Source organism: Taudactylus pleione, unplaced genomic scaffold (genome assembly GCF_031769625.1).
Source record: "Taudactylus pleione unplaced genomic scaffold, aTauple2 ptg000137l, whole genome shotgun sequence".
In the NCBI taxonomy this organism is placed as follows: Eukaryota; Metazoa; Chordata; class Amphibia; order Anura; family Myobatrachidae; genus Taudactylus; species Taudactylus pleione.
In genome coordinates, this window is record NW_028284539.1 from 700,299 (window position 1) to 723,544 (window position 23,246).

General features: G+C 40.2%; 1 protein-coding gene across 20 annotated transcripts in view; it reads right to left on the minus strand.

Annotated features, from left to right (window-relative positions):
* Positions 1-23,246, minus strand: part of PTPN3 (protein tyrosine phosphatase non-receptor type 3) — a 753,142-nt gene that overhangs the window by 109,509 nt on the left and 620,387 nt on the right. For 16 of the 20 annotated variants that reach the window (XM_088473619.1, XM_088473605.1, XM_088473610.1 and 13 more), the window contains one exon: positions 14,828-14,973. In XM_088473619.1, coding sequence (XP_088329745.1) covers positions 14,828-14,973 — 146 coding nt within the window. Of the gene's footprint in view, positions 1-199; positions 268-1,483; positions 2,532-12,501; positions 12,942-14,827; positions 14,974-23,246 lie in introns of those variants that run through there. The other 4 variants (XR_015878492.1, XR_015878491.1, XR_015878493.1 and 1 more) reach the window with 3 other exon arrangements.

Consider the following 23,246-nt stretch of genomic DNA (forward strand, 5'->3'; position numbering starts at 1 on the left):
CAATGCCAGTGTTGTTCCACTTAATGCACACCCCTTGCCTCTCGATTTAGGTGTTAATTTTACACAAGCCAAAAAAAACATTGTCAGCCCAGTGATGCATTCAATAAGATGAAACATTAAAATATGATTTCCAGTGCAAAATTATGTCTACAAGCATTGTGTATTATTCTTAATTATGTGTGATGCAAACAATATTTACCCAAATCTCTTTGCTAGGCTTGCATGACACACCTGCGCATCTGGTGAAAGACAGCAGCAATTTTGAACCTGCAGAGGCACAAGATGATGTGGTTACTCTGACTCTGTGACTCCATCCATGCAAACTCAGCATACAGAACATCAGTCAACATCACGGCTACAGGCAACCCCTAGTCCACCTCATTCTCCTCCTGGTCAGCCTGACCTGCCCTATTACAAAACTATGGAAGAGTATCAGAAACAGCAGCTCAATCGTTTGACCACCCAAGTAAGCCAAATTAATATGTTAAACAAACATTCACACAGGCATAATAGGTCCGTGTCTGGACAAACAGTACAACACACATGAGTGGCCAACTGCCTTGAGCAAATTAGAGAGGGGAATAGTAGGTACCAAACCACCCTTTTAATGATTCAGTTAAACCAAAAAAGATATCACAAAGCTAACAACCATTTTCATGCAACATTCTTGCATTTGCTGGAGAACTAGAACACTACTCTATGTGACATAAATGCCACAATGAGTCATTTTGGTACACAAATCTTAGGGCACTTACCTAACCCAAATGAGAGCACTTTGAGATTTAGCATCCCAGACAAATACACCTGCAAGCACAACCCATACACGGACACCACGCACCAGAGGTAGAATGCAAGTGGATTGTGGTGGTAAAGTGCCACCTATAGGTAGGTTTTAAATATAACAGTTAAGGCCAAGCCAAATACATTATTTTAGTGTGTGTAAGTTGGCCTTCTTGTTTGTAATTTTTTGGACCACCTAACCATGCAAATGAGCATTTTTTTTGTGGCCTTACAACTTGGCTAAAAATGTTTGTTGATAAAAAAAACTATGTATAAAGTCTAAACTATTATAGGCTTCCAAAATATATGTTTTTTACATGTAGAGAATACCATATATGTAATAACAATATTTTAAAAACATTATTGTGTCTACATATTCTGATTGTATATGTATGTGTATCACATACATAAAGGGAACATGTAACTGTTTTTTTGTTGTTCCTTTTGCAAACATACACTATTTTTAAGGTATTAAATTAGACTTATGTGTACATCAAAACCACATTACAGTGAGTGTGCACAATGGTGAGAGTATTTTTTTTTTTTTTAAAAAGGGTACATGTAAGTTTCTTAGTCAACACACACCATTTGTAAAAACACATGTTACAATAAGTTTGCTTAAAACTTTGAACAGACAAATTGCAATTAAAGGCTTTTAGGGCACAGAACATCCAAAATATGGTGCAAACCAGTACAAACTTACCTTGTTTTGCAAATCATATTGCTGTGGGAAAGAGTGGAAAAAATAAAGTCAATATTAATAAGCACACATTTGAAAACAAATCTCAAAGATTAAGACATAAAGACAACCTTCTTAAAATATTGTACTATGTCATAAATTTGATCAATATTGTCTGTTTTACATTTCCACCACTTGACTACTAATTAACTTTTGTGTATTGTATGTGAAATTTTACAAACTGGTAAAGTGTCACCCCAAACACATTTGCAATAAACAGAAATGACCACGGCATGGTTTTGTTTTGCCTTAAGTTATTTTTACAATAGATATATTGGATACCACAATGTATACTGCTTGATCTATCTAGATTTCAATGCACACAAACTTAGTTCAAGGACACATCAAAATGTTTTTAGCCAACCTATTGTACCATAGCAGAAGTATCTAACAATGCTGCTATTTCACAGAAAGTGTATTATCTTTGCAGGAGGCCTAGGCAAGTAAGCAACCCATCAAAAGTTAATGTTGTCACATTTAATGGGGCTGACATGGTGAACACATATAATTTCTGATGCATGACTTTGCCAAATAATCACGTGTACAGTATAGAAAAAATTAATCCACAAATACAAGGTGATATTACATTATTAAGACAAAAATAGGATTAGGTTACTTTACCAAAAAAAGAGATGATACTTACTGCTGAAATGCTGAGTGAGGAGCTGTTGCCTGACCTGCGTCCCACTCTCTGTGCTCAAATTGTCACCAGATACAACAGAGTCCCCTGCCTGCTCACTGTCTAATGCATAATCAGCCATAAATGGCTGCTGCAAACACAAATTATTCAAAAGACAGCAGCTGAGCACAATGTCAGACACTTATAAACAAGAATATAGCAAAAGGCCACCCGTTTTATCAAGACATCTGAACCGAGATTTCTGCAGGTCAAATGTACGCTCTATCACATATTGAGTGGACTTATGTGCACGATTATAATTATGCTCAGCAGGAGAATCTGGAAGTGACAACGGAGTCAGAAGTCAATTAGGACACCCATACCTAGCATCACCTGAAAGGCAAACACAGAAAAAAATTATTTTAAAATATATACTGTAAGCATGTAGATAAACAGTAAAGTGCCAATGACAAAAGGTACTGACCCAGCAACCATCCCTCAGGAATTTGTCTGGTCTCAAAATGATCATGAAGGCATGATTGCCTGAGGATGAAGGCATCATGATATGAGCTAGGGTAGCCGACTACAACACTCAAGATTTTAATTTTGCATCACAAACCACCTGCACATTTGTGAAATGTGAATGATGCCTATTTAGGTAAATGTGAGCCCTGCCTCTAGGTGGTCTCAGCTCAATGCATGTGCAGTCAATAGCGCCCAAGGCATTTGGCATGCCTGCCATGCTATTAACAGCCACCCTGACTGCATGCCATTGTGTCTCGTAGCTAGAGAAGCAGATGCAGGAATACATTTGTGGTTAAAATGCCACTAGTAGCTGTGTAAGGTATCGTGATTATGTGGACTGAAATATTCCTAGAACTCTACTAGTGACAGACTGAAAATTCCCCGTAGCCAGAAAGTACAACACAGCCAGAAGCTTATGCAGGCCCAAGACAGAGTGGGAACGTGCTGTGTCAGAAACTAGGTCCATATTGACTTGGTAATACAGATAGAAAATGTTGGTATGGTTCAGCCAGAACATCTGTATGATCTCGCCATCAGCCAATGTGTTCAGGCTCAAATGCCTCTGAAAAAAACGCGGCCTGCACAGCCTTTCTGGTACCTGAATTATCTCCTGAGCCTGCTCAGTTTCTTGGTCCTGGTTGTTTTCAGCCTGGTGGTAGAGCCTCTGAAATCCCAGCCACATGCAGTTGCCAGCAGTGGAACAAAACTCAGCCAATTTAGCAGTACACAAAGCAATGCAACAACTTTGCAACCTTTTATATGCATCATCATTGTGTTCCCAGTAATTGCAAGTAGAAACACAAGGGAAAACTTGCAAACACATACAAACTCACACAAACACTCACCTCAGGAGGTCGTCTATTGGAAAAGTCTATTTCGTGGTGAGTTTGTTAATTTCCAGTGCAAATTTCAAAACTTGATTCTTGGTAGAATTGTGTGTTGTATTACTTTCTATGGAAAGTACTTGCAAGTTTGGGCGATGGTGTATTTGGTCGGGGTTTTGTAAAATCATGCGAGTTTTGATGTCTGTTTCCTGCGAGTTCACATGTGTTTTCCCTTAGTAAATTTGCTATTCGGAAAACAGGCAAAACTGGCGTGAGATTGCAATCTCGCAAAAACACGATTCTTAGTAAATTTACCCCTTAGAAAGAGGATGGCACTACACAGAAGTACAATAAGAGGAGCCCTAAAAAAGGGATATAGCGACCAGCCAGTAGTGCAGCACTTTGCAGATGCCAAACATACAGTAGTTTATCATCATTACAATACTGTATAATAGATTATGTGCCAAGTTCGATAAGAGTGGGTAACCATTTATCACCAAGATTTAAAGATTCACAGGAAGTGTGTATACTTGTGGTGTTTGAAAATGGTACTCAGCTACTAAGTGTCATCTGTGTTTCTGCACCATTTATCAAATGTAACAAGTTTCATGCATGCAAGATACATGCAGGTCCAATGGGCGATGTTGATGACAACGTGTGGGAGCTCATTTCATCAGCAAAATAGCCGTATCATCAGGAGTGTCTCCAGCATTAGATTGTGCTGTTTTTTATATGTATTATTTTTATAATATTGTGCATAAGTTTTTATTTTATGTTACTGTTTTCATTTGTACATAAAGTGTCAGAAATATGTTTTTATGTTTTGTATTTTTATTTTCAAATTCAGATGCAGAACGTCCAGGGCCTGAAGATGTGCTCAGGAGGGAGCTGAACCTCTTGAGCAATTATTTGGTACTCATGATACAGTCTGCGGAGAGGATGAGGAGTGCTTTAAATTAAAATTTAACTTTTTGTTTAAAGAGAAAAAATATATATATATATATATTAATAAATTATGTTTGTTTATATCATGTGTTGTGTAATTATTATACAATGGCCTAGTATAGATTAGAAGTGAGTAAATATTAAAAAAATACACAGAAAAAAACACACATATTAGACACAAAACATTTATTAAATGAATTAAAAACAATACACTAATTTAAATAAAGGCACACCGGCAGTTATCCAATTTTAAACTTGCAAATATACAAATGCTGCAGGAGATGTCTGACAAACCTTGCTGCATTTGTGAGCCCAGCACTGCGAGCAAGGTCACAGGTTGGGATTACCATCAATTGTGATTGGCGGATGGCACCAGGCCACCAGCCAGCTGAGTAAGTCTTACCTTACTGCTTGTGTGTTAAGACCTGTAAAAAACAGGTTAAATAATATAAAAAAAATGACATAGGGTCAGCCCCGGACTTGCCAGCCTGTCCTGGTACCTACAATTACGGGGAACAAAATGAGTAGGGTTCCACCGTAAATAAGGTACCAGTACCACTCTGCAGGGCCAGTCCTGGTTTTAATTATAGGGGGAAAAAATTGCATAGGGGTTCCCCTAAAATTAAAAAAAGCACTGGACCCTTTCTAGTGGGGGGCTGATGCCAGAGCCAGGGGAGCCCTTTCACCAGGCCCCCCCAGCCGCAGCATCAGCCCTGACCGCTAGCAGCCCAGGCCAGGGATCCCTGGAGAGTTTGGGACCCCTCCAACAAAGGGATCCCTCCTCTCCAGGGCACCCCTGTCCCCTGATAGCCCTGGGCTATCCCCGGCACCCTAGGGCGGTGGGTGCCGGGAACTTGCGAGGAGTAAAGGTATGTGTACTAAGTCCGCTTGGATTCGGGTACACTCATGTTTTTATTTTAACCCTTTGGATGCCTACTTGGAGAAGAGGACATGAAATACGCATAGGAGAGGTGAGTATGTTATTTTTTTAAAGGTACCTCTATGGATTACTTTGGATTCTAGGTGAGTATGTGTGATAGAGAGAGTGATAGTGAGTGAGTGCGAGTGTGCATTTACAGTATGTTATAATAAAATTTTACTTTCATGGTGTATGTTGTGTTTATTTACGTATTGCTTTGGTTGCAGAACTACAAGTGCCAGCGGGCACATAATGCCCTGCATGCTGGTATTTGTGGTTCTCCAAATGCCAGCATGCGGGGGAGGCTTGCTGGTATGTGTAGTTCCACAACTAGAGACAATATTTAACCATTGATTTTACACTACACACTAACACTATCAACCCAGCACCCACCACCCAAGGGTGCTGGGGATAGCCCAGGGCTATCATCTTAGGATAGGTTGTCCTGTGTGGGTTGTTCTTTATTGGAGGGGTCCCCAACTCCCCAGGGATCCCTGTCCTGGGCTGACTTGTGGTCAGGGCTGATGCTGTGGCTGGGGGGCCTGGTGAAAGGTCTTCCCCTGGCTGTGGCATCAGTCCCTCACTAGAAAGGGTCTGGAGCTGGGTTTAAATATAAGGGGGACCTCACACCATTTTTTTTCACCATATATTTAAAACCCTGCTGCCTGGTGCTGATTTTTAAATTACGGTGGAACCTTATTCATTTTTGTTCTCCATATTTTTAGCAACCATGACTGGCTGGCAAGTCTGGGGCTAGTTATGCTTTTGGGGGGGGGATAACAAATCATTTTTTTTTAAATAAAAACACTTTATATTAGGTATACAGGAAGAAACATACACAAATCACACTGATCTTTGTATGTTTCTGCCAAACTCGCAGCTCAGGAGGTGGTCTATTTGAAACTTCTATTTCACAGTGTTTGCTACAATCTCACACGAGATTGGAAACTCGATTCTTAGTAAATTTGCGAGGTGCTTCTTTTTCATCTAAACTAATTCCTATTTTGGCCGATGATGAGTTTTTTCTAGTGTGCAAACTCACATGAGTTTTAACAGTGAAAAAAGAGAACTCACTTCCAAAATCACTCGAGTTTGTCTTTACGTGAGAATGCAATCTCACCAAAACTCACACAAACTCGACTCTTAGTAAATTTACCCCTATTTACCTTTAACAAGTTACTACACTGCCCACACTCATAATTGCTTGTGTGGTCAGTACTATTAGTATATACCCAGTTTTTACAAACATAAGGGGGGCACTTCCAGTCCTATGTCACTCCCTGTCACTGCCCATAAATACTGCACATGTTCAAAACATAAACACAACAGCATGCGTTTTCTCTAGCCGCTATGTCCTTAGGTAAGATATACTTTTTCTCTAATTATTTATTGCATTATTCACTGCTACATGCTTATTCCTTGGTGCACTCTGCACATGTAACTGCTTTATATGCTAATGCTTGTTCACTATGCACAATGCATAGGTTTATGCCTCAGTACACTTTGCACATGTAGCTGTTTTATATGCTGTTTGTTCACTATACACAATGTACATGTCCACATCTCAGTGCATTCTGCACATGTTGCTGCTTTATTTGCTAATGCTTGTCTACTATGCACAGTGTGTATGCCCATGTCTTAGTACACTTTGTACATGTAGCTGTTCTGCAAGGCATATGTTTATGCCTCCTACCAATAATGAGCATATTTATCTCTATGTTTGTTAGCAATTTTATTGATAGCAGAGTACTCTGATGTCAACACCCCATTTTTTTTTATTAATGAGCCTATATGTTCACCACTGCATAATATATATATATACACTGTATATATATATATATATATATATATATATATAACAACAATCAAAACACTCTGCGGTCTGGTAAATCATAAGTCGTGGGTTCCTAGTTTAATTTCTGGATTTAATTGCCCATCTTCAGGCTACACATATACATATATGTGTAGCATGAAGATGGGCAAATAAAGCCCAAAATGTTGCTAAACTAGGAACCCATGACTTGTGAGTTATTAGACCACTGAGTGCCACACTTTGTTTTTTTGTTATTTCTGCTTGAAGCGGGCACTATGGCAATCTATACCCTGGAAGGAGTGTGCTTAATCAAAGGAACTGTATATCTATCTATATATATATATATACAACTAATTTTAATACCTTGTTTGATGTTTTAAGTACCTCAACTGCTGAACTAATGGTGCTGATAGTTTCTGACACATAATCACTTATAATATCTGCAGCCTATTTAGCTGATAATACACCCCTCTCTAAGAAAAAACGGAGCCTAAGCCGATGAGTTAGCCGACGTTTTGCATTTTATATTTGGTTGACCCTGAGGAAAATCTCTAATAAAAGAGATTGAAATGTCGGCTAACCACACTACCGATATCTAACTTGGAGGACCTACAAATTCCGCCGGGGGCACCAAGGCAAGGTTTGTGCTTTATATACAGGGAGTGCCGGGTTTTTGGAACTACGTGTTTATCTTATCCGTTGGATTTGGAACAAGGCACCCGGTAAGCTGTTCTGTATGATACTTCTCCTCAGCAGTTTTTTGGATCTCTTGTACACCCTGTTTGTATGTTTGTTTGTCTAACAAGTCCTATCAGTATTTTTAAAGTGGCGTTTGTTAGTACATAAGTGCATCTTCAGCGACATTAACATTCAATAACACAACATGGCAGAAGGCAGATGTTTACATTTGAATTTGCCCATTGGGGAAATTTTGAGTTTCTCCGATTCGGAGGCTGAAAGTCTATACTTCAAAGACACCTTTACCTCTACAGCTGGGGCTGAATCTGCAGTAGATTTGTATTTCTCAATTTTTAAATTAAAAAAGAAAGAGATTGACTTCCATCTCCATAGTATAACACTTTCTGACTATCACAAAGAGAGGAAAATTCCTTGGGGATTCCGTGTCAGAAACATTCCAACTATTGGCAGACATAATACAGATTTCTGCCGTCGGGGGGTTGCCATTCTCAATATATGTTCCCTGGATCTGATGCTGTTGGTCATCGAGGAATCAGCCAGGGAACTTAAAATTATACGTGAGAAAATTAAAGTATTTGAGGAGACCCAACAGTCTATACTGGTACAGGATAAATCAACTAAGTGGTTGGAGAAGCTTAATGCACAGGTGGAGGCATACAAACAAAATCTGGTTAGGTTTAAGAAAGAAAAACTCCAAAAAGTCAAAAAGGACTATGATGAACAATCCGTGTACCCCTGGGCCATGGGCAAACCGCCCTCAAGGAATCGTAAGACATTTAGATCTAATTCCTTTCAACATCCGGGTTTTGACACTGAGCCATCGAGTGATAATAATTCTTCACTTAGTGAACAAGAATCACAGTCTCATCCAGCATCTCAAAAAGCCCCTTTAGGGGTTACCGCCCGCGCAAAGCGCGGGAGTGGAGGAAATGGTTCACGAGAAGGGGTGGCCAAAACCAGATGCAGAAGAGGGCCTAGTTATCAACTTATCCTCCCGTATTTTAACTGGTGCTGAAAAGGAATTACTCAATAAAGGACTTTTTTTGTCCCTTCCAACAAATTTAAACCATTTGACTGGAAGGTGGACTTGTGGAGATTCAACAGACAACTTAGGCTTAAAGATTTTTTTTCTAATTCTATTCAAAATGAGCCCTATGAAACCCCTGGCCCGGTAAGGACTAAATCTTCCTTTGACCCCACTTCCTCTAATGCTTCTATTCGATGTTTCACAAGAATAGTGGATCATGAAGTTTTATCCAGTGCTAAATCTTCTAAATTTAAACATCAGAACATGTCTACCAAGCATAGGGAAGCACTCAAAAATTTAAGTCAGGATAAATCTATTGTCATTCGTCCAGCAGATAAGGGTGGGGCAATAGTGTTACAAGACACGGTCACCTATTGCAAGGAGATTTACAGACAGCTGGATGACATCAGGGTGTATAAACAATTGCCCCAGGACCCCACTGGTATATATAAATTGGAAGTGGATACTGTCCTTGAGTCGGCAGCAAATTGTAACGTAATTTCAATCAAAACGTTGAAAGCCCTTACTCAAGAGCACCCAGTGGTTCCCCTCCTTTACACCCTGCCAAAGGTGCATAAAAACCTTGCCTCCCCCCCGGAAAGACCGATTATTTCGGCTCGGAAATCTTTATTCAACCCGATTTCAGTATATCTGGATAACTTTCTCCAACCTCTGATTCAGTCTGAACCCACCTTGCTGAAAGACACAACTTCTTTTATCATGAGACTACAACAACTATCAAGTATACCAGTCTCTGCTATTCTCTGTACCATCAATGTAGTTAATTTATATACAAATATTCCACACCAGGAAGGGTTAATGGCTGTGTCAGAATATTTGTCTTCCAAAGCCAAATATGCGGGCCCAAAGATATCTTTCTTTGTATATCTTTTGGAATTGACATTAAGTAGAAACTATTTCTACTTTGATGGGAAATATTTTCTCCAGCTACAAGGTTGCAGCATGGGGTCTAATGTATCTCCCTCACTGGCTAACATCTTCATGCTGAAACTTGACAAACAATTATTTTTTGATAACCCCTCTTTTTTCCAACATCTACAACTATTTGTCCGCTATATAGATTACATTTTAGTGATTTGGAAGGGCTCTCACGAGGAATTTATGACAGCGATGAACTCGATCAATACCATGCATGATACTATTAAATTTACGTTTGACAGCAACCACCATAAGATCAACTTTTTAGATGTGGAAGTCACTTGGAATGGGTCATCTATTGAGACCAGCCTTTTCACTAAGTCAACGGACAGAAACACCTTCCTGCATGCTGCAAGCCACCACCCTGTGGCACTGAAAAAAGGTTTGCCTTTTTCTCAATTTATGCGTATTAGACGAATAGCGAGTGATGATTTGGATGCGGAACAACAGATGGAAAGGATGCTACATAAGTTTCATGACAGAGGCTATATACTAAAAGAACTTTATAAATCTAAGCAGAAAGCAATGAGGGTGACACGAGAACAATGCCTACGGCGTCCCTCTAAACAACAACAGTCTAACAATATGATTTTTGTAATTACTTTCAATACAGTTAGTAATGACATCAATCATTCAGTTAAGAAACACTGGTCTCTTATCACCAGCGATCCTAGTTTAAAATGTCTAAATGATACGAGACTATTACATGGCTATTGCAGAGGTCCTAACCTCAAAGATCGCTTGGTGAAAAATTATGTTACAAATTTCTCTACTCCATTAATGAAGAACTTTCTCTCAAAAAGACCAGGCTGCTACAGATGCTTAGGTTGTGTCACCTGCCGCTACATGGAGATGGGACACTACATTTCTCATCCCTACTCAATCCGCAAAATACTCATAAAATATGTATTAACGTGTACAAGCACTTTTGTAATTTATGTTATAAAGTGCCCCTGTGGCTTAACTTATGTCGGTAAGACTATCTGTCAGTTCCAAGAAAGAGTAGCACAGCACCGGTTGGCAATTAGGCTGGCACTAAGTGAACGGGACTTTTGACCAACCAGTGGCGCACCACTTTAAAGAAAATCACCATTCTTTGGCTACTTTGTCCTATAAAATTGTGGACCACGTTCCACTATCTCCCAGGGGAGGGGATAGAGAGAAGTCACTCCTCCAACTAGAAGCTAGATGGATCCACATGATGAACAGTGTGGCCCCTTTTGGGCTCAATGAGAATTTACATCTCTCTTGTTTTTTCTAATTTAGAAATATCTGTTTGTGCATCTTATCTTGCTGAACAAGTTTGTGCCTATGCTTATGTAGTCTGGTATTCAGTTATTAGGGCTTCCTCTGTTTACCTAAATTACTGGTAGTATATATTATATGTATTATACATTATATACTATATATCTTTGAAAGTTAGTTAATAATGTTCCCATTATAATTTTCATTTTTAGACTTTCTCAGATTGTTTCTTTTAGGATTGAGTGAGGATATGCTCTGCATGTTTTATCCCTTGTTAAATACAGAGAATTATCTTCTGTTGATATTAGTATATGTATCTAGTATGATAATTTTTCTAGCCAGCATACCTGCTCGTGAAAGTTCCAGTTAGTCTAATGCTAAGTGCATGTATTTTTTATGCCTAATTCTGCGGTGTAGGTTGAGTTATTGTGGCTGTCTAAAGTGATGTCACTTTGTTTAATGTTGTCTCAAGGTGTTGGGTTTACTCACCATGGTAACCAGAGGCCACCGGGTGACTGTGTACGCTGAATGCTCCGTCTTTGTGACGCCGCGTGATGACGTCATCGTTCCTGGCATTGGTCGCTGATGCTGCTGCACGAGGGTGAATGTCTTGTCTATTTAAATGTCTTGCATTTTATATTTGGTTGACCCTGAGGAAAATCTCTAATAAAAGAGATTGAAACGTCGGCTAACTCATCGGCTTAGGCTCCGTTTTTTCTTCCTATTGAAAGTCCTGAGAGTGCCACCACACTACCGATATCTAACTTGGAGGAGCTACAAATTCCCCCGGGGGGCACCAAAACAAGGTTTGTGCTTTATATACAGGGAGTGCCGGTTTTTTGGAACTATATATATATATATATATATATATATATATATATATATAATTATATATATACACATACATGAAATACACAGTATTTTAAGTGCTTTAATTTGGAATTACTTAGTGATAGATGATACACTGGTAGCACAACTCTATAGCCCTTATACTTGCAAACAATATAAGATTTGTATTATATCTAAATACCTTAAATAAGAGGATTTTGAGTTAGTCTATTATATTAGACTCTGAATTACTAGACTTACTATTAAAAACGTATATACTACACAGGGTCTTTGGATTAATAGGGATATTGTCATTACCCTATATTCCCATTCACATTTCATAGTTTACTCAGTAAACTTTACTGTGTCATATTGAATCTCCCACTTCAGTCACACAGCAGTAATAACAGGTGGTCTGGAGCATGTATATTACTTTAGTTACAAAAGTATCCTAATTGTAACATCAGGAGTAATGTGACACAACCTTCATTCCAGAAGTGATATTATTTTTCCAAATAAACATATATGACCACGGTGACAGAATTGTTAATATTAAAATAAGACACCAGACACAATGCTCATTGCAAAAATCTCTTTATTTTTATATGTGGATTATAGTAGCGGTACTCCTGCACAGTGTTTTTTAACACCATTTGTTACTTTTGCACACATCTGTATTGTTTTTAAATATTATTTTGCAGTTTTTAATAATAATATTTTAAAGAGTGAAATAAAGGATATATTTTAATTTATCCTTTTCTTCTTTTTTTTGTGCACCACATAAATCAAACTCTTTCCTATCCAGTACATTATTATTAATAATAATAATAATAATAATAATAATATCAGTTTGTGGTTGGTAGCACCCCCTAATTGGATAATTGGATACATATAAACAATTTTTAAGATCATAACTATAGGGTAAATATTTATTTAAAAGAACTACTATTTAAATGTCCTGTGCGGGTTGTTCTTCTTGTATTGATGAGCTATTAATTCACATTGACTCATAATTTCATCTGATATGGAATTACACACACTGCAAGATAAAAATATAATGCCGTGCTTTTCACAAGGCAGAAACAGCAGATATTTTGTGGTGCATCATGATATCAACAAATGTGGTAAAATCAATGCAAGCAATATGTTAGGAATTCCTAAAAGAGGTTGCTTTAAATGTATTTGGTGTGTGATGTGTAGCTATATGTTCAGGAGATAATATTAAGCACCCATATTCAGACAGTAGGAGGGATGTACTAAGCTTTGAAAAGTGATAAACTGGAGAGTGATAAATGACCAGCAACTCAGCTCCCAACTGTCATGTTACAGGGTGTGTTCGAAAAATGACAGTTGGGAGCTGATTGGCTGGTGGTTTATCACTCTCCAGCTTATCACTTTTCAGAGCTTAGTACATCCGGCCCTCAATCTTTAAAATTCATCATAGATTAACTTGCATGAGTCACTGTGTCATATATTTCCTGGCGTGTCCCTGCGGTAAAATGTACATACGGTAAGGGAAACCAAATGGCAGTTCAAGGAGAGGATAGTGTTGCACAGATCAGTGATACAAGCAGCCATCCTCTCAGGTACTCGTGAGGAGCCAGTGGCCAGGCATTTTGCCACTATGGCCCACTCTTTGACATTTATGAGACATAAAATTATAGATAACATACCCCCACTTGTTAGAGGGGGTGATAGAGGCACATTACTCTTACAAAGGGACTGCAAATGCATTTTTTTACTTTATTCCTTAGTTCCTAAGTGTCTCAATGAAACTGTAGAACTTAAGAATCTTCTGTAAGTTGTTTGCATCTGTTATTGATAGCAATTTGTCATATATGCATTCTATAATTTATCCACTAGATGTCTCCATTCAGATCCTTTACAACAATGTTTTATTATATTTAAAATATTTATCTAGAAATATTATATAATATTATATAATATTGCATTTTCATATTTAACTAGTTCACATTGACATTTAATAACTGTATACTATGGCTGTTTTTAATGATATACATAAGCTGTTTGCAAGTTTAATTGACTGTAATACAAATAGAACCAGTAACTATGGAGATGGGTGCACAGGGTGTGATGTCATTATGCCATGCCCTCTGGCTGGACAAGTGGGAGGATTGGGGAGCATTGGTGATGGGGAGCACATTTAAGGTGAGTTTATTTTACTGTGCTTTGTGCTGACAAAAATGTTCTAATACATTGAAAATTTGACGCCAAGGAGGATGAGAGGGCAATGGGGTGGAGCTGTTCCAGTAAAAGCGAGTGCCAGATACTATATACAGTATATACAGTACCGCTTGGGTCCTTACCCCATGGTGAAAGCAGCTTCCATTTTTGGGGGCTCTTCAATCTCCCAATCGGGGAATGTACTATGCCTTCAACGATTCCTGGATCCCTATATAGATTTAGGCCTGCCTGTCCGCACTGTGGTGGCCCTCACCCTGCAAAAAACTGCTTCCATGCTATGACGGGATTTGCCAGCAATCACCCATCTGGACGCGATAGGCCTAAGTTGCATCTTCTGTACCACTAGTTGAAACTATATCCACACAAGGCTGAGGCTAAATTTTGTATTTTAGTCATGACATCTTGTAAATAAACAAATGCTTGCCTATGGGTTGTTCCATTTTGTGGGCCTTTTTGGAGCATTTTAGCACATTCCTGCATTGGTGTATGCTGGCTGGCACAGGAGACGTCATAGTAGCTCACTACCTTGATGACTTCCTCTGCATTAGGCCAGCTGATTCTCCCCATTGCACAGAGTTGGTTTTTTGGAGCCGGCCTTATTTGCATTTTTTAGGGTGCAAAATCATTACTGGTGGTTACTATTAATATGCATTATTTGTATATCTATAATTGCTATTTATAGAAATATTATATTCATACATAGAGATCCAATAACATTACCTGCAGTGTACAAGAATCGGTTGATTTTGTTCTCTCTTTTGCCTTACACAAAGTACAAATTCCAGGAAATCAGACGAATCATCAGGTACTCCGTGATCAGGCCAAGCAACATACTGTAGATGAGAAACTGGAAGCTCCTCACCGGTCTGAAAACAATACACATTTAAAAAAATGTTAAGCAGCCATTTCAACATGCAAGCCAGAGGACAACATGGATAACCATGTATTATACATTTATAATCAGTTCCCTAACAATTATAGATGCATGTGACCTAGAAGTAGGATTAACAGAGATCCTTTAAACTACTGTAGGTATTTTATCTTTCCTGACAGGCAATCAGTCTACATCAAAGTTATATACCAATCCAGCACTTTAATAACCTGTTCATTGAGACTTTTTTCACCCTTGCACATCTATTCTCAACATATTCTATGCCTGATTAAGAGGTGCATGCAGTGGTGATGTTTGATATAAGCGGTCAAGGGTTTCTGTCAGCGCATTTGTCCAAGTCGCACTATGTATGCATTCCAATGTTTAGCGCTCAGAATTGCAGTACAAAATTGGATGCAAGATCTATGGATTTAATTGGGCATTCCAGGGAGGTAATAGCGGGGTGGCGCTGACACTGGATGCCATGTTGAGACAGAGAAATTGTTCCTGCCACAGGGGTGGTGCAAGCTTTGATGTTGCGACCGATAGTGGGTCTAAAGATGCACTAAAATGGACTAGTGTTGCTGCAAGTGGATATCTTAGTAGGATTACAATCAGTCACCGAATTAGCATAAAAAGACAGAGGCTTTGTGCCAAAAGACACGGTTGCGCCATTAAAACAAACCAAGAAGGGGGAAATAAAGAAGATATCCAAAGTAAGTCCGATTACACTGGTAAACAAAGATTTTGTCACAGGGCACCACTGGTGGTATTATTCAAAAATTATTTAAAAAATGGTCTTAGAATCTTTTTATCACCCATAGTTTTAAAGTTACGCCTTCTTTAAGTATATACATTACAATGTATAACCCATTTATAGAGCATATAGGGAGGTTTATTTTGTTCTGCAAAATTCCATTGTTTTCTTTAATTATTTCCTTCTAAGAAGATTAATATACAATAATAAGGGTACAGAAAACTATTTAGTTGAGGCACATGCTGCTGGATGATTCACTTTGGACAGTGCTGACTAAGCAAGTAAATCTTTCTTAAGCTGGACATACACGTCCAGATAAAATGTTGACAGACCGACAGACATTTTATCTGGCAGCATGCCAGCATCAGATGTCCGTGGCATATACTGTGAGATTTCTAACAGTGTATTTGCCCGACATCTGCGCTCCACCCCCACGGGGGGGAGACATTTCCCTATTCCTTCCTTGGGAAGGAACACAGGAAATGTTGGTCTGTTGGCCACGGCTGGGCATACACTGTCCGATGCGGCCGACAGGTTACCCCCTAAATATCGCATCGGACGGGCATGTTGGACAATCCGGCATGCCCGACCGAGCAATATTTAACCCTCGGTCGGCCACACACACGCTACAATTATCGGGGCGACCTGCGGATATCGGGCGGATCACACCGATAATTGTAGCGTGTATGGCCAGCTTTACTAAGACATCATCCTAGACAGGTGGTGGTTCTTTTTTAATCATTTAATGTTATATGTTTCTCTCATAAGTTGATATTTATATAGTTCAATATATATTTTGTAGTGTTTAGAACAGGGCTGGGCAATAAGCGTCCATCCAGCTGTTGCTGAACTACAATTCCCAGCATGCCTTGCAACAGTTTTAGCATGGCCAGATAGCAAAATTGTGACAAGGCATGCTGGAATGTGTAGTTCTCTAACAGCTGGGGGCCCGCTTATTGCCCACCCATAGTTTAGAACAAGTAGTACAATGCCTAGAAATTGTGATAACCACCCAGATGATTTTTGCTACATTTGTGGAGAGGTAACATTTACATTTCAGAAGCATTGTTTTACTCCACTCAAGTGTTATGAGCTTTACTTTGGATGCAAAGTTGGAGACCAAGATAAAAATTGGGGCCCTTAGGCTGATACAGCTGCATGAAAGTCTTTCAAGAGTATTTGCCAAAAATTCGTAGGTAAACAAAAGACAGACATCTATGAAGAAATAGTGGTCAATCTTTTAATGGATGTAACATGTCTTTGAAAATCCATTTCTTGGACTCTCACCTGGATTTCTTCCCAGCAAATTTTGGATCAGTCCATGATGAACATGGCAACATTTTCACCAGGATATTTCCACAATGAAAAAGCAGTATCAGAGCAAGTGGAGTCCAAATAAGCTTGATGACTATTTTGGACCCCGAAAATGGATATTTCTCAGGCAAAATACAACAGAAAAACCTATACTTGTGGGTCTCAATACGGCTGGTGTGTGTATTCCAATGAGCACACAATTCTGTGAATTAGCAGCTCCAGCATTCTGTGATAGTGCAGAATCTGCGGTTTACCACAGGGTGTGATGAAATAACTTATCTGTATTGTGCAAAGTACACATCAATTAAGGTGGCAGCCTTATTGATCGGAATTTCATTGCTATTTTGAGTTTGAGCGGCAGAAATTCAGTAGGTTTTGTGAAGTTTCAGATAATGTCTAAGAAGCCTTAATGGGACATGTGAAACTGTAAGGGTTTTGGTCTATAGAAAATCATAGCTTTTTTAAAATTGTATTAACCATTAGTGTTTGGAGGAGCAAACCATGCCACCTGCAGGAGAGAAGGGCAAAAAAATGGTACACTAGCGTGGATGGAGGAGGGTACTGCACACAGGAGGTGTTTTGGGTGTGCAGAGGGAGAGACGGCTGCAGGGGCGGGCTGCAGGTATACAGGGCAGTGGCAGCAGCAGGGGTGTGGGGCAGTCAGCATGCGACAGAGGGACTCATTGGGCATACACCTGAGAAAATCAAATCAATAAGACACAGATGCGTGGACATATCAGTGAGATCCATCCATGCATCTGTTAGAAATTGAATATGAGTAATATGAAAAAAAATGATGCCCCCCCCCCTAAAGCACAACCAACCCTGGGCTCTTCACTGCCGGTCCTGGTTCTGAAAATACAGGGAACAAAAAGCATATGGGTGCCCTGTATTTAGCACAACCAGCACTGGGCTTTTCAGAGCAAGTCCTGGTTGTCAAAATACAGGAGATAAAATACATAAGGGTCCACTGTATTTAGCACAAGCAGCACTGGGCTCAGCCAAGCCAGTCCTGGTTTTAGAAATAAAGGGGACAAAAAGAGCTAGGGTCCTCTGTATTATCCATAACCAGCATTGAGTAATGCCACAGCCAAAGGAAATATTTCGCTGGGTCCCCTGGCCAAAGCATTACCCCTGACCGCTATTCATCCCAGGCTGGGGATCCCTGGGGTGCTGAGCACCCCCCAATAAGGGGGTCCCCCTCTTCAGGGTACCTCAAGCCTAGGCTGATAGCCCAGGGCTGTCCCCAGCACCCCTGGGCGGTGGGTGCAAGGTTGATTGTGTAAGGTGACACCCATCAAGCACGACCAGCACCGGGCTTCACAATGCCGGTCCTGGTTGTACATCTACAGGGGACAAATGGCATAGGGGTCCCCTGTAATTAGCACAATCAGCACTGGGATATTTAGAACCAGTCCTGGTTGCCAACATACAGGGGGCAAACAACATAGCTGACCCCTGTATTTAGTGCAACCAGCACTGGGCTCTGAGATGGTCCTGGTTTTGGGAATACAGGGTAAAAACCTAGTAAGGTTCCCCTGTAAATTGAGGAAAACAGCACTGGACCCTTTCGAGTGGGGAGAAATGCCATAGCCAGGGGAGCCCTTTCACTGGGTCCCCCAGTCAAAGCATTACTCCTGACCACTAGTCAGCCCAGGCTGTGGATCTCTAGGGAACTGGGGACCTCCAATAAAGGGGTCCCCCTCTCCAAGGCACCCCAAGTCTAAGCCGATAGCCCGGGGCTATCCCCAGCACCCTTGGTCGGTGTGGGTGCCTGGTTGATTGTGTAGTGCAAATATTTTCTTTTGAAGGTAAACTACAGATCGCAGCAATCCTCCCAAGCATGTTGATACATGGAGAACCACAAGAACCAGCAAGTGGGGCATTAAGGACCTGTAGTACACCTGTAAAATAAATATTAAAATAAATACACTACACCATTTTAAATGTTTTTTATTTTGGCTGCATCTGCACCTTGGGAGCGGCAGCCTTTTTGGGTCCGACGCTGACCCAGGACTTTCGTTGTCATCACCTGGTGGGTACCAACTAGCCAGGCATTGTCTTTGCCTGGCAGGTGCCAACACACCAGGTCTTTCCTTGTCTTCACCTGGCGGGCACCAACCTGCAATGGCTTGCATCATCTTCTCTTGATTGGCGCCAACCCACCAGGGCTTCTGGTGTCTTCACCTGGTGGGTGGTAGCCAATTAGCTCTTATGCACAGCTTCTACCTCCCCAGGGCTCAAGGTGTCCTCTTCACCTAGTGGGCAGTAACTTTTAAGCTTTTTAATAGGTCAGTATGTGACGTAGTGTTTGTACATGTGTGCGCATGTATGTTTTAATAAAGTTTTACTGTCAATGGTGTGTGTATTATGTTTATTTTAATATTTCTTTTGCTGTGCAACTACAGGTACCAGCGGTCCTGTAATGCCCTGCATGCTGGTACTTATGGTTCTCCAAGTATCAGCATGTGAGGGAGGCTTGTTGGAACCTGTAGTTCCACATCAAAGGAAAATATTTTTACTATCATCAAAGGCACCACACTATACATAATCAACCAGGCACCCACCGGCCAGGGGTGCTGGGGATAGCCCCGGGTTATCAGCATGGGGTGCCCTGGAGAAAGGGGTCTCCAGCTTCCCAGTGATCCCTGGCCTGGGCTGAATAGCGGTCAGGGGTGATTTTTAAGCTGGAGGACCCAGTAAAAGGGTTCTACTGGCTGTGGCACAACCTCCCCCACTATAAAGGTTCTGGTAAATACAGGAGAATCCCACACATTTTTTTCCCCCTGTAATTCCAGAACCAGGAATGTCTCAGAGCCCAGTGCTGGTTGCGCTTAATACAGCGGACCCCCTATGCCATATGTCCCCTGAATTTTGGAAACCAGGACTGGTTCTGAAAAGCCTGGTGCTTGTTGTGCTTAATACAGGGGATCCCTATGTAATTTGTCCTCTGTATTTAGCACAACCAGTACTGGGTCTCCAAAGCAAGGTGGCAAGCTGTTTCTTTTTTTTAAACAAAGAAGCTTCAGTGTTTATTTATTTATACACAGATGCAGACATCATGGATCTTTCTGATCCGTGCTTGCATCTACCACTAATGCCCACTAAATCACCAATTCCTGCAGCCTGCACTGCCGCTTATGCCCACTGTCTTCCATTGATCCTGCAGCCCACACTACTGCTTCCCACACTGCTGCTAACGCCCACACCACCACCGCAAATGCCCGAATCCACTCCCAGATCCCGGCCTCAGCTAATGCCCACTTCCTTCCACCGAGTACCACCGCCACTACTGCCTGCATAGGACAGCCATCTTTGTGCACCCAAGTGAAGCCACTTTGAGTACACCCAACAGCTGGAGGCACCTACTGAGGCTCCACAACAAGTTGAAGCTCCCTATCTCTATAATGGCACATTTGTGAGGTAATAGTTTAAAAACTGTAACTTTCTAATTTACCTGAACCCCAAAAGGCTCTACCCTGAAACAACAGCTACTGTACCCAAAAAGACAAACCGCAAGTCTAAATTTGCCCTGTACCCTGACTTATGCCTTCCCAAAAATACCCCATAGAGAACAGCACAAAAGTGGTCCTAATTGAGAGTGTCAGCAAAAACTGACAGTTGGAACTTCTCGATTTTTATTTTTTTTGCCCCTTAAATTTGGCATGCATCACCAACCATGCCAGATTTCAGCTTAGTTCCTCCAATAGCTTCTGAGGTGTAGCCCTTTAAACATCACGCCCCTCCCCCCCTTTTTAATTCAGCCTTAATATCAGGACACTCACATCTTCATAAAAGTCACAAATCAGGGGTGCTTCCCGGCTGTATCCAGATAGGATCCAGAGAAATATAGAAAGTGTATTTAAAGGGGCACTCACCAGAGTATCATGATATGAAGAAAATGCAATGCTTACATATCTTCATCATGTTGACGTTTCATTAATTATAAACATTTATCAAAACAGACAGTCAGAGCATTTTATTCAGTTTAGCCAATATCTGAAAAGTAATGTACAGTATCATTACCTGGTGCTTCCCTTAAATAGCCATTCTCCCCATGTGCCAAACACTTTCAGAGTCCAGACCAGAAGTGTCAGTACTGGAAGTGCCATGCGTTCCACAGCACTGAAATGCAAGGTCCATGACTGGAAGTGCTTTATCAAGCTATCTACATTCATAAAACAAAAGTAGATATACCAAAAATACATTGCACAGAGGCTATCACAATTATGTAATGTAATTAAGTTATGTAATGTCAAAGCAAAGCATAGGGAAAGCAACATCATATCAATGGTCCGTGATGTTATTTCTACAGTAAGTACTGTCAGTTTAATCACAAAGCATGGAAGGCTCTGCAAAAATGGGGATAGTGTGGCCACTTAGTGGAGCACCAAGCCAGTAAACAAATACATGAAGCATATCTCAAGAAATAAATTTTTTTAAAAGCAGCAGACATATTAAGTGAAGTCATTTATATATAAAGACAGGGAATCATACTAAAGGAAAAAATATAGTAAAACACAACAAAAATCTAAATTCTGAATAAAATAAGAAAATTAAGACAAAAACCTCTCATACTGTACCAAGGCCATCTAAAAATATATTTAAAAAAAATATTGAGGAAATTACACTCATTGAGACCTCCTGGGGCCACCATTTCCAAAAGATGAATCCACCTTGCTTCCATTTTACGCAACAGCAATGCCCTATCTCCTCCTCTTAGGTACCCAATCATTGATCTGACAACAGAGAGAACAGTCTTGGTGCCCAGCCTGAAGGATATGGGTAGCCACCGGTTTCTTGATAGAGCTGTTAGACTTTGTTCTGATGAATAATCACTTTATGTATAATGATGAATATTTCACGCAGGTGTCTGAAACCGCAATAGGTTCCAATTTGGTGCCAGCCTATTATAATATATTTATGTACAGAAACACAGATTATGCCACTATTCGGAGATAGCATCCTGTACTATAAAAGGTACATAGATACATATTCCTGATTTGGAGAGAATCAGAGGAGGCGTCACTACGGATGGTTGAATACTTTAATAATCTTGACAATCCTGTATGTTTTACTGTTAAGTTTGATAGGAGATCTATGGACTTTTTGGACATTACAGTTTACAGAGATAGTCTGGGTCTCGGGACTACTCTATTTTTGTAAAGAGACAGATAGAAACACTCTCCTATTTGCAACCAGTAATCACCCTCCAAGACTCAAAAGCAGTCTACCAATCTCACAATTTCTGAGAGCCCTTCGCAACAGTACAGACTCCAGTACTATGGAAATTCAGATCAAGGAGATGAAGGATTGTTTTACACAAAGGGATTACTCAAATAATATCATTGAAGGCTGCTTAACCAGAGCAAGACAAAGCTTTATTGAAAAAAATAAGAAGCCACTTAAAACTAAAATGACTTTTGTGAGTACATTCGACAATATGTCGGTGACAGTCAGGAGATCTATTAAAAAGAACTGGCATGTGGTAGCCTTTGATCCTGAATTCAATGGTGGGTAACGACATCCTAATGGCCTATCGTCGTGGACCAAACCTTAGACAATTATTGATGCATCCCACATCTTGGCCTGATAAGAGGGAGTACACTTGGTTGAAATCCTCAAGACTAGGCTGCTACAAATGTGCTAATTGTCTTGCATGTAGATCACTACTCACTGGTCCAACATTTCCACACCCTCAAAGTGGTAAACAAATCAAGATCAAAGATAGGTTGCATTGCATGATGGACCATGTGATCTACCTCCTAACACATGTCCTTGTGGTTTGGCATAAGTTGGTCTTACCACACGCACCTTCCGTGATAGAATGCTGAACTATCTTAGCTCTATCGATCAAGCTCTCCAAACAGGACTATCAGACAAACCGGTGGCCACACATTTCCTTCAGGCTGGACACCAAATCTGTTCTCTCCTTTGTCGGATCATCAATTGTGTCCCTAAACCTGTGTGAGAGGAGGGGATAGGGCATTGATTTTGTGTAAATAGAAGCAAGGTAGACTCACCTTTTGGACATGGTGGCCCCAAGAGTCTCAATGAGAAAAATCCTCTCAATATATTTTTATATATTATTTTTGAAATCATTTTTATATGGCCTTGTTATGAGAGATTTTTGTCTTATTTTTCTTATTTTATTTTGAATTTTGATTTTTGTTTCGTTTTACTATAATATTTTTTCC